Source organism: Syzygium oleosum, unplaced genomic scaffold (genome assembly GCF_021117445.2).
Source record: "Syzygium oleosum isolate NSW1041296 unplaced genomic scaffold, Sole_v2.1 Sole_v2.01, whole genome shotgun sequence".
NCBI classification, from domain to species: Eukaryota; Viridiplantae; Streptophyta; class Magnoliopsida; order Myrtales; family Myrtaceae; genus Syzygium; species Syzygium oleosum.
The window spans coordinates 3,036,750-3,050,425 of record NW_026607485.1 but is presented as its reverse complement, the minus strand read 5'-3'; the positions used below and the strand labels follow the sequence as shown (position 1 = coordinate 3,050,425).

Genomic DNA, 13,676 nt, shown 5'->3' with positions numbered 1-13,676 from the left:
CTTTATCAAAAGAAAAAATTGTTGATAAGTGATTCTAATAAAGTCGGTAATTTGATATAAAATTTGATAGCTTCAATGAAACTCAGGAGTTTTGCGTGGAACAGGTATTTGGACATGCCCATACCAGCTATAGAGGGCATCGATCATGATTCCAACATTCATCGGTTTCAATTTGTCATACAGGACGCCAAACAACAATGGGACTTGCCAACAAAAGCCTAGGAAAAAACGTTTATGCGTGTACAAATCTCTCGCCGCGAAATCCTTCGCAATACTCAGGACAAGGACAATCCTTTAAATAGAAACTTGTGTACAAATATCGCCAAAATATAAGTGGATTATATTCAACAAGACCATAGAATCAGCTAATACTGTTCAACTTTTACATTTATTTGTTTTCTTGGAATTCAATCTAGGCAGATTATAAGAACAGATGAAAAGAATCCTCTTCTAGCAGTATCGATCAAGCTTCTTACATTACACATAAATAGTACTCCTTCCCTTGCGTCTCGAGTTGCAAGCAATTAGGCTTGGAAAATAAAGCGCCACGCAATTATTCGAGCATACAAGTAGATCTCCTCCTCCCATAGTTCTGTTCAAGCACCACCAATCTGCTTCTTTCTGCGAGCTCCTGCTCCTTGTAAATTGGCAATGTGAATGAGAAAAGCCAGCATCAGGATACAAGCTGGAATCCAACTAAGTTAATGCAAATGAGGCTAGCAAAGTAGTTGATGCAATTGAGTTTCTTTCCTTCGACGCTTTCTCTCTCCCGCCTTCTGTGTGTGTCATGTGTGTCTGTGCGCGCAGGCGTGCATGTGCGTGTGACTGAGTGAAAGGGGGACTTTTTGGTAATTTGAAGTAGATCTTCTTGCCGTCCAGAATTCTTTCTGTTCCCTCCGTGTCTTTTTTATTTTTATGGTTGCAGATTCACTTTCTGCAATGACTATTGTATATGTTCATGAATTTAAGTAAAGCTTCCATATCAAGAGAAATAATACTATGCTGTCCCCCTGCTCTCCTAGAAGTCTCATTGCTTTCTTCAAAGCCAGTGATTGATACCGTGAGAAGATCAAGCAACTTGATAAGATGGGCTTCTTGTCAAGATAAAGATCCCAGTTAACCAAGTTTACTTTCTAAAAACTCCAAAGCAGATGAACAAACATTCAATCATACATAGTGAAAGTTCCTAGTCCGGGAAACACTTCAGTTTGCTAATCATCTGGCGTACATCGAGAAGAAGCTTGTCTCATCAGATAAAAGAGTTTGGAAAGTTTGCAAAGCAAAGGTTCCTCTTACTCTATCAGGTAATAAAGGAAAACATTGAAAAAGGCAGTTGAATTATCCCATATCCTGTATGCTCACTGAGATGATTCCAAAAATTAGCATGGAAGTAGAGAGATGAGAAGGATGCGGCTGTAGCAAACTTAAATTGTGGGAAGAAGGATTAGGAAGTATAATTTATTAGGTAAACCAAAAGTATATAACTTGTGCTAAACTGTTGGTCATCTTTTAGATTCTAGAGAGGGGTCAATATTCAATTTGCATTACAATATCACCCAAAATATCACAGGGAATATGTCAACGACTCAATTCCTTCCACAAAGATGATGCAATCAATCCATTCTAATAATTCAGAGTTCTTCCAGGCAAGTCAGATGTCGGTATTTGAGAAATAGTTGATTTACCCAAAAATGAGGATAAAAATAGACAAAATTGGTGAAAAGAGGTTTAAACACAGGAAAATTGAAATCTCAATGTGATCTAGCAAGAAGTCTGCCTTTGCGGCAAGGTGCAGGTAGATAAGGCATGGAATGCTATAAAACATGGAGAGAAATCTCCAGCAACATAGTTTGAGAGAGGCTTTATTTGTTGTTGATAGTTCCCAAGATGGGCCAGAGAATCTTGCTCGTGGAATAGTGAGTAAAATTATGGAAGGAGCTATACAGCAAGTTATAGAGAAAAGGCCAGTAAATTTGTGGGCCTGCTTCCCAAGCTTCAAATATCGAAAACTATGTCTACATGGAGAAGCAATTGATCAATCTGGAGACATCTAGGAAGCCTCTTTGATATGACTTGAGTGAGATTCAGCAAGATAATCAAAAGATGAGAACATGAAAATTTTCTCTATGGTCCAATTTCAGTTGAGAAGAAATTGGTATAGGCCCAAGAGATTTATGATCTCTTCCCATCATATTGACCGTTAGTGTACCATATCCAGCGTATGTGCATACTCTAAACAAGCGAAGACCTCTAGACTATTTGTTGAATGACATGCAAAGACTTGAAGCATGCTGCATATTGACTGAGATTTTGTGATGAATACCTTTAGTGCTCTTGCTCCAAAGTACTTGACCATCAATTGCAGTAAGGTATGGATCATCAAGGCGCTTCCATGTTTTAATCGACTTCACAGGACCCCAACTTGCCTTGTCTGTTTTCTCTAATGTTGCTACGACCACCCTCGCCCTCCTTGCCCATCCAGCCTTCCCATAGGCATGGTATCCAAAACCCCCAGCATAACAAAGCTCTATACCAGTTAATTCGCCACAAAAGTCATTAATGTGATCATGGCCCGTGAAAACAGCTTTAATGTCACCTGCTTCTACCATAGTTGCAAAGAAGCCCGAGTTTACAGAAGCAGAGCTAATGCCTTCTTGTTTTACACCGGTAAAATTTGATGAATCAAAACTTGCAAACTCGGGCAATGGGATATGGAAGTAAACAAGCCCTGGTGCAGGTGCTTTCTGGGCCACTGGGTTACTCATATATGCTCTCTGAAACAGAAACACCCAAAACGAACTAGTTAATCATGTAATTGTTGTCATCAAGCCGGGATAAGGAAGAAAATTTTAGGCTGTTTCTTATCTCTGATAAAATGTCCCAAGACTAATCATTAATGGCTCCTAGACTATAAAACCAATTTAGTAGCACAATAACCTGATTGATATGGCTTGGTAATTGGCTAACTGTTTTGAAGCACACAAAGTGCTTCGCTGGAAGCAAATTGAATGTTCTATCTTGAGCGAAGGCTTGGCTTTACATTCATCAGGAGCATATATGGAAGAAAAGGATGGAACATTTCTAAAATTCATCCAACACTCAGTAAGATTATTCATGAAGAAATGCCAAATAAATATAAAAACTTAAAATCTAAGTGATTCCAAGTAAGAGATAGTTAGAGACGATCCTTCACAATATGTGTGATCAATGCTTCCATAAAGCATGTAGTGCATGGATCCACAGCAATGTAGAAACAGTTGGTCAGTTACAGAGACGAAGATAAATTTCTCATTTTGAGTATGCATTTTCTATCCATAAACCATGGTAATAAATTGATTTAAGTACCTTAGCTCCTCTTATTTAAGGAAGAAAAGAATTTTCTCTTTATATCTTACCCCAGGAAAATTAAAGTCAATGCAATTCCTGACCAATATTCTTTTATTTTATGACAGACATAAGTACCTCCATTAGATACCCAACAAGAACGTCAACACCCGTGCTTTGTCCTTCTGTGAAGCTACTACACTTGATAGCTGTCCATTTTGAATTGGTGTTCACTCTATAAGGAGAAAGAGAGTAAAAGACAAAAGAAAGGAACTGGCACCATTCATACCTGAAGCTTCATAGACGTGCGTTGAAACCAAAATTGCTGAGAGGGTTTGATCCAATCATAACCAAGGATTGAGGGAACTGTCGAATAATCTCCACTATCGAGGAAATAGAGATTGAGGACTGATTTGTTTTCAAAACCAGAGCCTTCAACTCCATGGACCTCCAAGTTGTAATTCCCAAATCCATCAATAACATGAACCCCGGGAGGATTGACCTGAGACAAAGTGTGCTTGAGGCTAACTATGTGTTTCATAACCCCTTCCCTTGACAAGGTGGACTCTTGGTCGTGGTTTCCCAATACGGCGGCCCATGGTACGCCTGACGAAATGGCAGGAGAAAATGCAGCATCCATAGATTTTGCAGCATCAGTTGCATCAAAGCCAAAGATATTGTCCCCTTCATCACATTGTAAAAGCATGAAACAGTTAGCTTTGGGTACCTTATAAACCTCTCACCTATTGATGCGAAGGGAAACAGAACCAAATTAGAAAAAAAAAAATTTAAGGGGCTGGAGAAACCGAAGCTCCAACCAAGAATGGCCATTAATATTTCAGATCTTATGAAAGACAAATACACACTACTAGCCAAACATTCAAGTAGTTCCTCAGAGTGGACTCAAACTGCGCAACATTTCTATAATCAGGGTTAGGATAAGAAACCCAGAAACCCAGAAAAGCAGTTACCATATTCAGAATTACAGGGGAAAATCACGATGAGATCGTCCTTGCTTTGTCAGCTGTAACTCTCACAAAAGACAAATAGATCCCAGCATTCATCCATCGAGATTGGCGCCTAAGTCTGAATTGCAGTTGCAATACGTCTCTATACCTCAAGTGACTGTCATCTAAAGTGTATGCATATAGCCATACTCACAAGCACAAAACATGATACACAGTGGCATTTCGAGAATAGTGATATGGGAAATAACCCGTGAAGACAACGAGGTCGGGCTTCTCCGCCTGGATCATCCGGTGGATGAAGGCGGTGGTGTTGAGGTCGGAGCAGCCCGCCACCTGGGAAGGAAGCACGTCCTCGCAGGGGGTGGTCCTGCCGTCGGCATAGTGCATGTCCGCCACCTGCAGTATCTTGAATTCCCCGCTTGTTACCCTGAACCGCAGCCCCGCCCCCGCTTCCCCTGCCGCACCGGCAAGAGAGCTCAGGCAAAGGACCGCCGCCGCCGCCAACAGACCCGGCGCGCCGATACTCATCTTCTTCCTCCTCTCCTCCATCATGTTCTCGACGCACCACGGAAAACAGAGCAACCCGTGTTCAGTTGCGGACAAAACCAGAAATATCAGCTCGTCTTCTCTCTCTGTCTCTCTCTCTCTCTCTCTCTCTCTGCTTACCTGTGAAAACCAAGCATAGTTCGCAACTCCCCACGAGACGAATAATGGCCACGAATGTAAGATAGATTTAACGATGATTGCATCCGAGGATCACGTTGACTTGTCTTCAAGATTGACGTGGCGATTTGGGATTGGAGAAGATATTAATTACGAAGTACGTGCACAACCTACTTTTGTCGTTTTCGATTTATAGCTCATATAGAATTTGAGAGTAATATATAAAGAGAGATGGATGGTCTTTGAGTTTTTTTTTATTAGCCATTGAACAAAATTTGAGAAAAAAAATTTCACAATTAAAGACCACGTCACTAGAAAGGGAATCCCACATAGGTTTTAATGAAAAAGTGATACAATTGATTAATATAGCTCGTTTTAGTAATAAGCATTCTTATAGTGCATAATTTTTTATTTCGTCGTTATGGATTTCATGTAATGTTGGGGGAAACTTATTCATTCAAAACCCAACCCCTAGAGAATACTTGGAAAAAAAAATTGGAGACCCATTGAATTCAAACTTGAATTTAAAAATAGAAAGGTTAAGAGATTTGGGATGTCCCGATATTGGGAATGAGTTTGTTGGTGTTGCACAAGAAAAAGGGTGTTTTGCTTCTTTGTAATTTGTTTAAAATAATGTTAATAGTATTAAGGGTGTGCAAAGGAATCGGAACTACCTAGAACCGGACCAGATTGGCCCAAAACATGCGGTTCACATGAGGACTGGTCCAATTCTCAGTTCTAACTTACCGGAATCGGTGAGTATAGATATGGTTTTCGATTTCAGGCATGAAACCGCCCACTCACCCACCCGAATCGAACTTGACCGATATACATATATATTTTTGAAAAAAAATTCCATGCTATAGTTATATTGTGAAATCTACTTACGAAATAACATGCACTTAGTCCGATGATTCTGGAAGCTAACAAAGAAAACTCTTATTAGATGAAGTGATGAAATGTTTTTTTTCGGAGAAGGCTTCTAGTTTGCTTCCCTTGAGAATAACTTTGTCTCAATGTGTTCGCATAAAATCGATACTTTTTTTTTATTAATTATGTGATAAAATCGAAGAAGTACCCACATAGAAATTAGGTTCACCATGATATTGATTTATGAATGCAATTTTGTAGAGATTGGGGACCAGTTCCATGGATTCACCCGGTAATTAGACCGAACCGACGATCCGATTTTCAGGTAGATCCATGAAACTAACGGGCAGCTCTTGATTCCAAATTTTCGGAATCGAATTTTAGTGAACGGTTCCCGATTCTGAGGTGGGAAATGCCCACTAGGATTATTCTCACCCCTAAATAGTATTACGGTGGGGTATTTTTAATTTATCTGCAATATCTTAAATTACTCACTATCCCTAAATAATATCTAAATTGTAAAGGACCACCAATATTGGGTGAATTCCCTAAAAAACCCCAAACTTTAGGTCAAGTTCCAAATCTGTCCCGAATTTTTTTTTGTCTAAGAAAAAACCGTAAACTTTAGGTCCAGTCCCAAATCTGCCCCAAACTTTTTTTGTCTCGAAAAAAACCCCAAACTTTAGGTCCAGTCCCAAATCTGCCCCGAACTTTTTTTTGTCTTGGAAAAAAACCCAAACTTTAAATTCAATCCCAAATCTACCCCGAATTTTATTTTATGTAAAAAAAATCAGCAAATTTCAATTTATTTTCAAAAATATACCCCCGTGATCCCGTCCCAACTTGACGTGACACTTCCACGTCATAACAAATCAACATCAGCAAAGTAATGGGGCGATAGGAATATACCGACGTTGCATTTTCACTTCGACAACAAATCAAACCAAATAAAAATTGTTGAAATTCTCCAAAATAAAACCAAATAAAATCATTTATTATAGACGTGGAAATGCCATGTCAAGTTGGAACTAGATCATCGGGGTATATTTTTTAAAATAAATTGAATTTTGGTGATTTTTTTTACATAAAACAAAATTTGGGGCATATTTGGGACTGAGCCTAAAGTTTGGAGTTTTTTTCAAGACAAAAAAAAGTTCGGGGCAGATTTGGGATTTGACCTAAAGTTTGGGGTTTTTTCTGAGACAAAAAAAAGTTCGGGATAGATTTGGGACTTGACCTAAAGTTTGGGGTTTTTTCTGAGACAAAAAAAAGTTCGGGGCAGATTTGGGACTTAACCTAAAGTTTGGGGTTTTTTAGGGAATTAGGCCCACCAATATTACCCAAAAGCCCTATTTTTTTTTTAAAAAACACCATGAACAACCTATAACCTTGATATAAGCCACTATCCTATACCCTAGACCATAAAAGCTTAATATAAAAAAAAAAAAAAAAACTTGCCCCTAATTAGGAAGTAACCTTTTAATAGGAAATAGCACCTAAATATAAACTCAAAATGAGCCTCCCATATAAATCTCAAATTGGTACCTTAAAATTAAAAGAAAAAACCTTTTAAATATAAACTCTAAATGCGAAAAAACCACTAAACAACAAATATTGCTGCTAAATCAACACTCAACAAGCCCTAAATTAACATATACACTGCAAAAGAATGTAACAAAATAACTCTAAAATACATAAAAATTGTGAGTGTCGCATAAATGAACACTCATATCTATGCCAATTTAATTTTAAATATTTCAATTTTGCTAACATAATCTTAAACCTTTGTGGACAAAAACCGACATATCTGCCCATCTTCTCTCTGCTTCCCCGTGAAAACCAAGTGGATTGCACAAACTCCACGAGACGAATAGTGGTCACAAATTAAGATTAACAATAATTGCATGCAAGCTTCAGCTGACCTGTCTTGCAGATTACGTGGCAATTTTTGATTGCAGAAGTTATTAATTACATAGTACATGCACAACGAAGTTTTGTCTTTTCATTTATAGTTCGTATAGAGTTTAAGTAATAGATAAAGAGAGGTGGGTGGCCGTTGAGTTTTTTTTCAAGCCTTTAAACAAAATTTGAGAAAACTTCACACGCAAAGAATATGCTTCTAGAAAGAGAATCCTCTGACCAAAACAGAAAGAAAGAAAGGGAATTTTTTTTTTGGTTAAAAAAGAAAGAAAGGGAATTCACATAGACTTTAATGAAAAAACAAATACAACTAATTAATATAGCATATTTTAGTAATAAGAATTTCTATAATGTATAATTTTTTATTTTTGTCTTTTTGGATTTCATCTAATGAAGGGTAAAACTTATTTCATTCAAAACCAACCTTTAGAGATTCAAACTTGAATTAAACATAGAAAGGTGAACGCCCCAATATCGGGAGTGAGTTTGTTGGTGTTTCATAAGAAAAAAAGGATGTTCGGCCTTTTATAATTTCTTTAAAATTATGTTAATAGTATTACAGTGGGGTAATTTTAATTTATTAAATCACCGAAATATCTTAAATTACTCTTTATCCCTAAATAATATCTAAATTGTAAAGGACCACCAATATCACCCAAAAACCCTAAAATTATTAAAAAAACGCCATGAACAACCCATAATCTTGATGTAACCCGTTATCCTATACCCTAAACCATAAAAGCTTAACGTAAAACAAACTCACCCCTAATCAGACAATAACCTCTAAATAAGAAATAGCACCTATATATAAACTCAAAATGAGCATCACACAACCACCCTCATAAATCTCAAATTGGTACCTTTAAATTAAGAAGACCTTTTAAAATATAAACTCTAAATGCGAAAAAACCAGTAAATAACAAATATTGCCGCTAAATCAACACTCAACAAGCCATAAATTAACATATACATTGCAAAGAATGAAGAATGTAACAAAATAACCCTAAAATACAAAAAAAAAAATAAAAAAAATGAGTGTCGCATAAATGAACACATAGGTAAAACTACCCTCAAATAACCCTTATAGTGCCTAATTCTTCTGATGTGAAATTTGGGAGCGCAACCTATTGTAGCCACTTTTAACTGAATAGGCTCCTATTTTGTTCCCTATCCATACCAAAATGTCTTTCGAGGGGTTCGTGCTTAGTGGGATTGTCAGTATTTCCTGCATCACATCCTCTTCGTAAATTTCCATAATCAATTGTGATTTCCACTCATGATTCTCCCGGTTAATCAGTTCTGCTACAAATTTTGGTTCAACATGTTTCAACGGGCCTCCAAGTTTACCGGAAGGGAGCCACTTGTCCCCTTTTATTTTTATCTTTTTGTTGTTACCTACTTTCCATCTAGCATTTGCCTTAATTACGTCTCTACCCAATAGTAGAATTTGCCACCCCTAGGATGGGCGATCGCCCTCGTTGGCTTGCCGAAACTCTCCACAGGAAAACAGACTCCCTTTAGTACTTGACTCCAAAAGACATTTGGTGCTTGTATTAGTCGCCAGGCTTGTTTTCCTATTATTGCCTTAAAAAAGGCAATTAGGTACCTAAAGCCTAAGCCACCCAACTCTTTCCTGATTTTCAAAAGTTCCCATTTCCTCATATGGATACTGGAAAAAATCCTCCAAGATATAAAAAAGTCTCATTTGAGAATACCATATAGCAATTCTTGTATTTCTCTAGAATCTCTTAAGGGAAACAATTTGAAAAGATAATTGTATGGTTTTTAAGAAAGAAGAATCAAGAAATAAGTGAAAAGAGACTGAAAAAATATGAATATATATTTCAGTCTTTTAGAACCGAATGCAACCATTCGGGAGAAGTTATTCCCGAACAAATACATTCTCAAAAGACATATTGAAAATTTGGAGTAAAAAATAATAATAATAATAATTTTTTTAATTCCAAATTTCATACTTCTGAAAAATTACAACTTTTTCAAGAAGAAGAAGAAGCTTTGTCCAAATAAATACAACTCTCTAAATGTTAAGTGGTTATGTCCGAATAAACATAACTTTCCAAAGGTTGTAAGAGCACCTAATAACCTTTAGGAAAAAAAATTGAAATTTATTTAATAAAAAATAACCATAATTCTTTTGTGAAATGTCACACTATTTCAATAGGACAAAACATTTATTTTATAATAATAAATTTGAATTTCAATAAATAAATAATAATAAACGAAGATTGAGGGTCTAGCCCACAGCCCATCGTCGTCGTTTGAATAAGTTAAAAGACATTCACATTTATATAGTGGTCTACACACTCCCAACTTTCCTATGTGGGACAAGAAAAATGAAAAGCACCATTTTGTTTGTTTTACAAACAACCGATACATCCTACTAGGAAGAGATTGGATGCATAGTAATGACTGTGTACCCTCTACGTTCCATCAAATGTTAGCGTTTGGGATGGTGATAAAGTGGAATATGTTTCGGGTAATCACAATGTTAGCATTTCGTAGGCAGATATAGTTCGGTCTCCCCGACACATAGGTAGCGTATGATAAACATTCTGGTTCTGTCCAGAACTGGTTTTCTGTTCCCAGAAATAGCTTTGGACCAGAAACCTGTTTGATAACGCAATTCCATTTTTCTATTTCTGGAACAACTTTTTGTTCCAGAACCGATTCTGAACCAGAAATCAGAACAAAAAAAAAGTAGGTTTTCTATTTCTAGACCAAAAATGAGAATCATTTCTGAGAGAACTCTTTCTTCAAAACACATGTTCATCTGGAAGTACGATCTTTGAGGTGGGAAAAAAAGCAAAAAATCAAAAATTTCAAAACTTCACAGAATGGTTTAGAATCTGTGGCTACCCACTTTGAGCGAAATTTAAAATTTTTTAGGTGCCGAAAAAAATAAAAAAATTTCACAAAATGGCTTAGAATACCTACGGCCACCTGCTTTGAGATAAATTTAATTTTTTTTATATGCCAAAAAAAATAAAAAATAATCAAAAAATCTAAAATTTAAAAACTTCACAGAATGTCTTAGAATACCTGTGGCCACCCAATTTGAGCTAAATTTAATTTTTTTAGGTGCCGAAAAAAATTAAAAAAAGCAAAAAATAAAAAATTTGAAAACTTCACAGAATGGCTTAGAATACCTGTGGCCATCTACTTTGAGCGAAATTTAAATTTTTTTAGGTGCCGAAAAAAATAAAAAAATAAAAAATTTTAAAACTTCACAGAATGGCTTAGAATACCTGTGTGGCCACCCACTTTGAGCGAAATTTAAATTTTTTTAGATGCCAAAAAAAATAAAAATAAGCAAAAAAGCAAAAATTTCAAAACTTCACAGAATGGCTTAAAATACCTGTGGCCATCCACTTTGAGCGAAATTTTATTTTTTTTAGGTGCCTAAAAAAAATAAAAAAAGCAAAAAATCAAAAATTTTGAAACTTCACAGAATGACTTAGAATACTTGTGGCCATCCACTTTAAGTGAAATTTAAATTTTTTTAGGTGCCGAAAAAAATAAAAAAATAAAAAATTTCAAAACTTCACAGAATTGCTTAGAATACCTGTGGCCACCCGCTTTGAGCGAAATTTAATTTTTTTTAGGTGCCGAAAAAAAATAAAAATAAGCAAAAAAGTAAAAATTTCAAAACTTCACAAAATGGCTTAGAATACCTGTGGCTACCAACTTTGAATGAAATTTTATTTTTTTTAGGTTTCGAAAAAAAGAAAAAAAAGCAAAAAATCAAAAATTTCAAAACTTCACAGAATGGCTTAGAATACCTGTGGCCATCCACTTTGAGTGAAATTTAATTTTCCCTAGGTGCCGAAAAAAAATTAGAAAATAAAAAATACAATTTGGGCACCAAAATTAAATTTCACTCAAAGTGGGTGGCTAGAGGCATTCTAAGTCATTCTGTGAAGTTTTAAAATTTTTTATTTTTTTATGTTTTTATTTTTGTTTTTGCACCTAAAAAAATTTAAATTTCACTCATAGTGGGTGCCTACAGATATTCTAAGTCATTCTGTGAAGTTTTGAAATTTTTGATTTTTTGCTTTTTTTCACCTCAAAAAATTAAAATTTCACTCAAAGTGGGTGGCCACAGGTATTCTAAGCTATTCTGTGAAGTTTTGAAATTTTTGAGTTTTTGAATTTTTTTGGGCACCTTAAAAAATTTAAATTTTACTCAAAGTGGGTGGCCACATGTATTCTAAACTATTCTGTGAAGTTTTGAAATTTTTGATTTTTTGATTTTTTTTGGGCACCTAAAAAAATTTAAATTTCACTAAAAGTGGGTGGCCACAGGTATTTTAAGCCATTCTATGAAGTTTTGAAATTTTTGATTTTTTGATTTTTTTTGAAAAAATTCAACAAATTTCCTATTTTCCCGAAATCTGAATTTTTTTATTTTTTGGAAATTGTGATGAATTTTTCTAGAATTTTTCATTTTTTTTTGGATTTTTTGAATTTTTTTGAGATTTTTAGGAATTTTTTGGATTTTCTAATTATATTTATTCCATTTCTAAAAAAATGGATTTTTGTTCCTGGAAATAGAATTTTGTGTTGTTTATCAAACGGGTTTTTGTTTCAGGAAATAGAAATTTTGTGCTGTTATCAAACGGGTTTCTGTTTCAGAAATAGAAATTTTTGATCGTTATCAAACGGGTTTCTTTTTTCAGAAACTCATCTTGGAACCAGAAATAGAAAAATCTATTTCTGTTTCAGGAACTCATTTCGGAATAGAATGGTTATCATTCGCTACCATAGTCTCCCAACTCTTTTGTGACAGGACCACCAGAAGCCAATTTGAAAGATCTGATTTCTGCTCACCTATCTTCTAAAGGGGTCGAATGGATTCTGAAGAGAAAGGGCTTGGCGACCTGGCAAGCAGATTTGCTCTATGGAAAGATATACAACGTTAGAAGATCTGAAAGAAAGGTATTTTCTCTTACCCTATCTTCTAGAGGGAGCTTAGTATTTTTATTTGGGCTGGAATTGACTCATGGAGTTTAAAACTATCTATACTGTTTTGGGACTCACATTGACACTTTTTGGTGACTATAGGGGATGTCTTGAAACAAAATGCGATATATAGCGGTATCTTGAGTATTTGATAGAAGTATGGAGGCAGATCGGGATTTGCCTTCATTATTTTTTTTTTTTTTTTTTTGGTAACCCAGGGAACCCCCGCACGGCCGACAGCCGGGGAGTAAACCCTGGGGCAACACGTGCTAGCCACCACACACGTGCCACCGGTTAAGTCACCCTGCGGCGCCCGGGATTCGAACACTCAACCTTTTGCGAAAGGAAGAGTGCGCGCTCCAGCAGCGCCACCCAGGCGGGTGGTTAAAGTTGCCTTCATTATTTATTTGGGCTATTTCCCGAAACTTGCAAAGTTGCCTAACTTTTTAGTATTATAAAAGGAAATGGCCCGTCTATTGAATAAGTTGTGTATGAGATAAGTCAAATTTCAAAAATAAAGAAAAGATGGGTACTCTCTTTTACATGACTGTGGCCTCAAAGTTAAAGTGCCTTGAAACAAGACTCTAATCAAGATTAAGTAATTTTAATGAAAAGTTAGTAAGTCATCAGAAAAGTTGATAATTCGGAGACGATCAAATCAACCTTAGTAATTGGCTCAAATATACTAATAAGTAATTCTAATAAAGTCGGTAATTTGATAATAATTCTTCTTCTGCCTTTGTGTTAAACTTCTCAATTTTTCCAACCATTCGGCTCACTTTGAAGAGACTATGTTGCCTATGGCTCTACACCCTAAGAATTCAATTGTTAGGTAAGAAGAAAGGTTAGAATTTCCATAGTAAGAGATTACCTTCTTCATGTAAAACCTGCTTGATTTAGATCGGGAAAATCATACCATTTTATGAAACCATGTGCGAAGGCTCGAATCCG

The 13,676-nt window shown here is 35.8% G+C and overlaps 1 protein-coding gene across 5 annotated transcripts; it reads right to left on the bottom strand.

Annotated features, from left to right (window-relative positions):
• Positions 1-317: 317 nt before the first annotated feature.
• Positions 318-5,007, bottom strand: LOC115690058 (probable inactive purple acid phosphatase 29). Of its 5 annotated transcripts, none has more exons than XM_030616293.2 (4): positions 4,541-5,006; positions 3,614-4,008; positions 2,324-2,774; positions 318-637 (listed from the first exon to the last, which is right to left on the bottom strand). In XM_030616293.2, exons 1-4 carry the CDS (start codon positions 4,842-4,844, stop codon positions 597-599), a joined length of 1,191 nt encoding a protein of 396 aa, XP_030472153.1. In that variant the 5' UTR covers positions 4,845-5,006; the 3' UTR covers positions 318-596. The 5 variants fall into 5 exon arrangements, with proteins under 5 accessions (XP_030472153.1, XP_030472154.1, XP_056171393.1 ...); XM_030616294.2 differs by having other exon boundaries at positions 318-631; XM_056315418.1 differs by having other exon boundaries at positions 583-943; positions 4,541-5,007.
• Positions 5,008-13,676: the final 8,669 nt, after the last annotated feature.

Coding starts and splice junctions, on each gene's coding strand:
- LOC115690058 (XM_056315418.1), bottom strand. CDS start 4,844: ATGATGGAGGAGAGGAGGAAGAAGATGAGTATCGGCGCGCCGGGTCTG. Junction 4,009..4,540: donor CGACCTCGTTGTCTTCACGG/GTTATTTCCCAT, acceptor AATGTGATGAAG/GGGACAATATCTTTGGCTTT. Junction 2,775..3,613: donor GCACGTCTATGAAGCTTCAG/GTATGAATGGTG, acceptor TTTCTGTTTCAG/AGAGCATATATGAGTAACCC.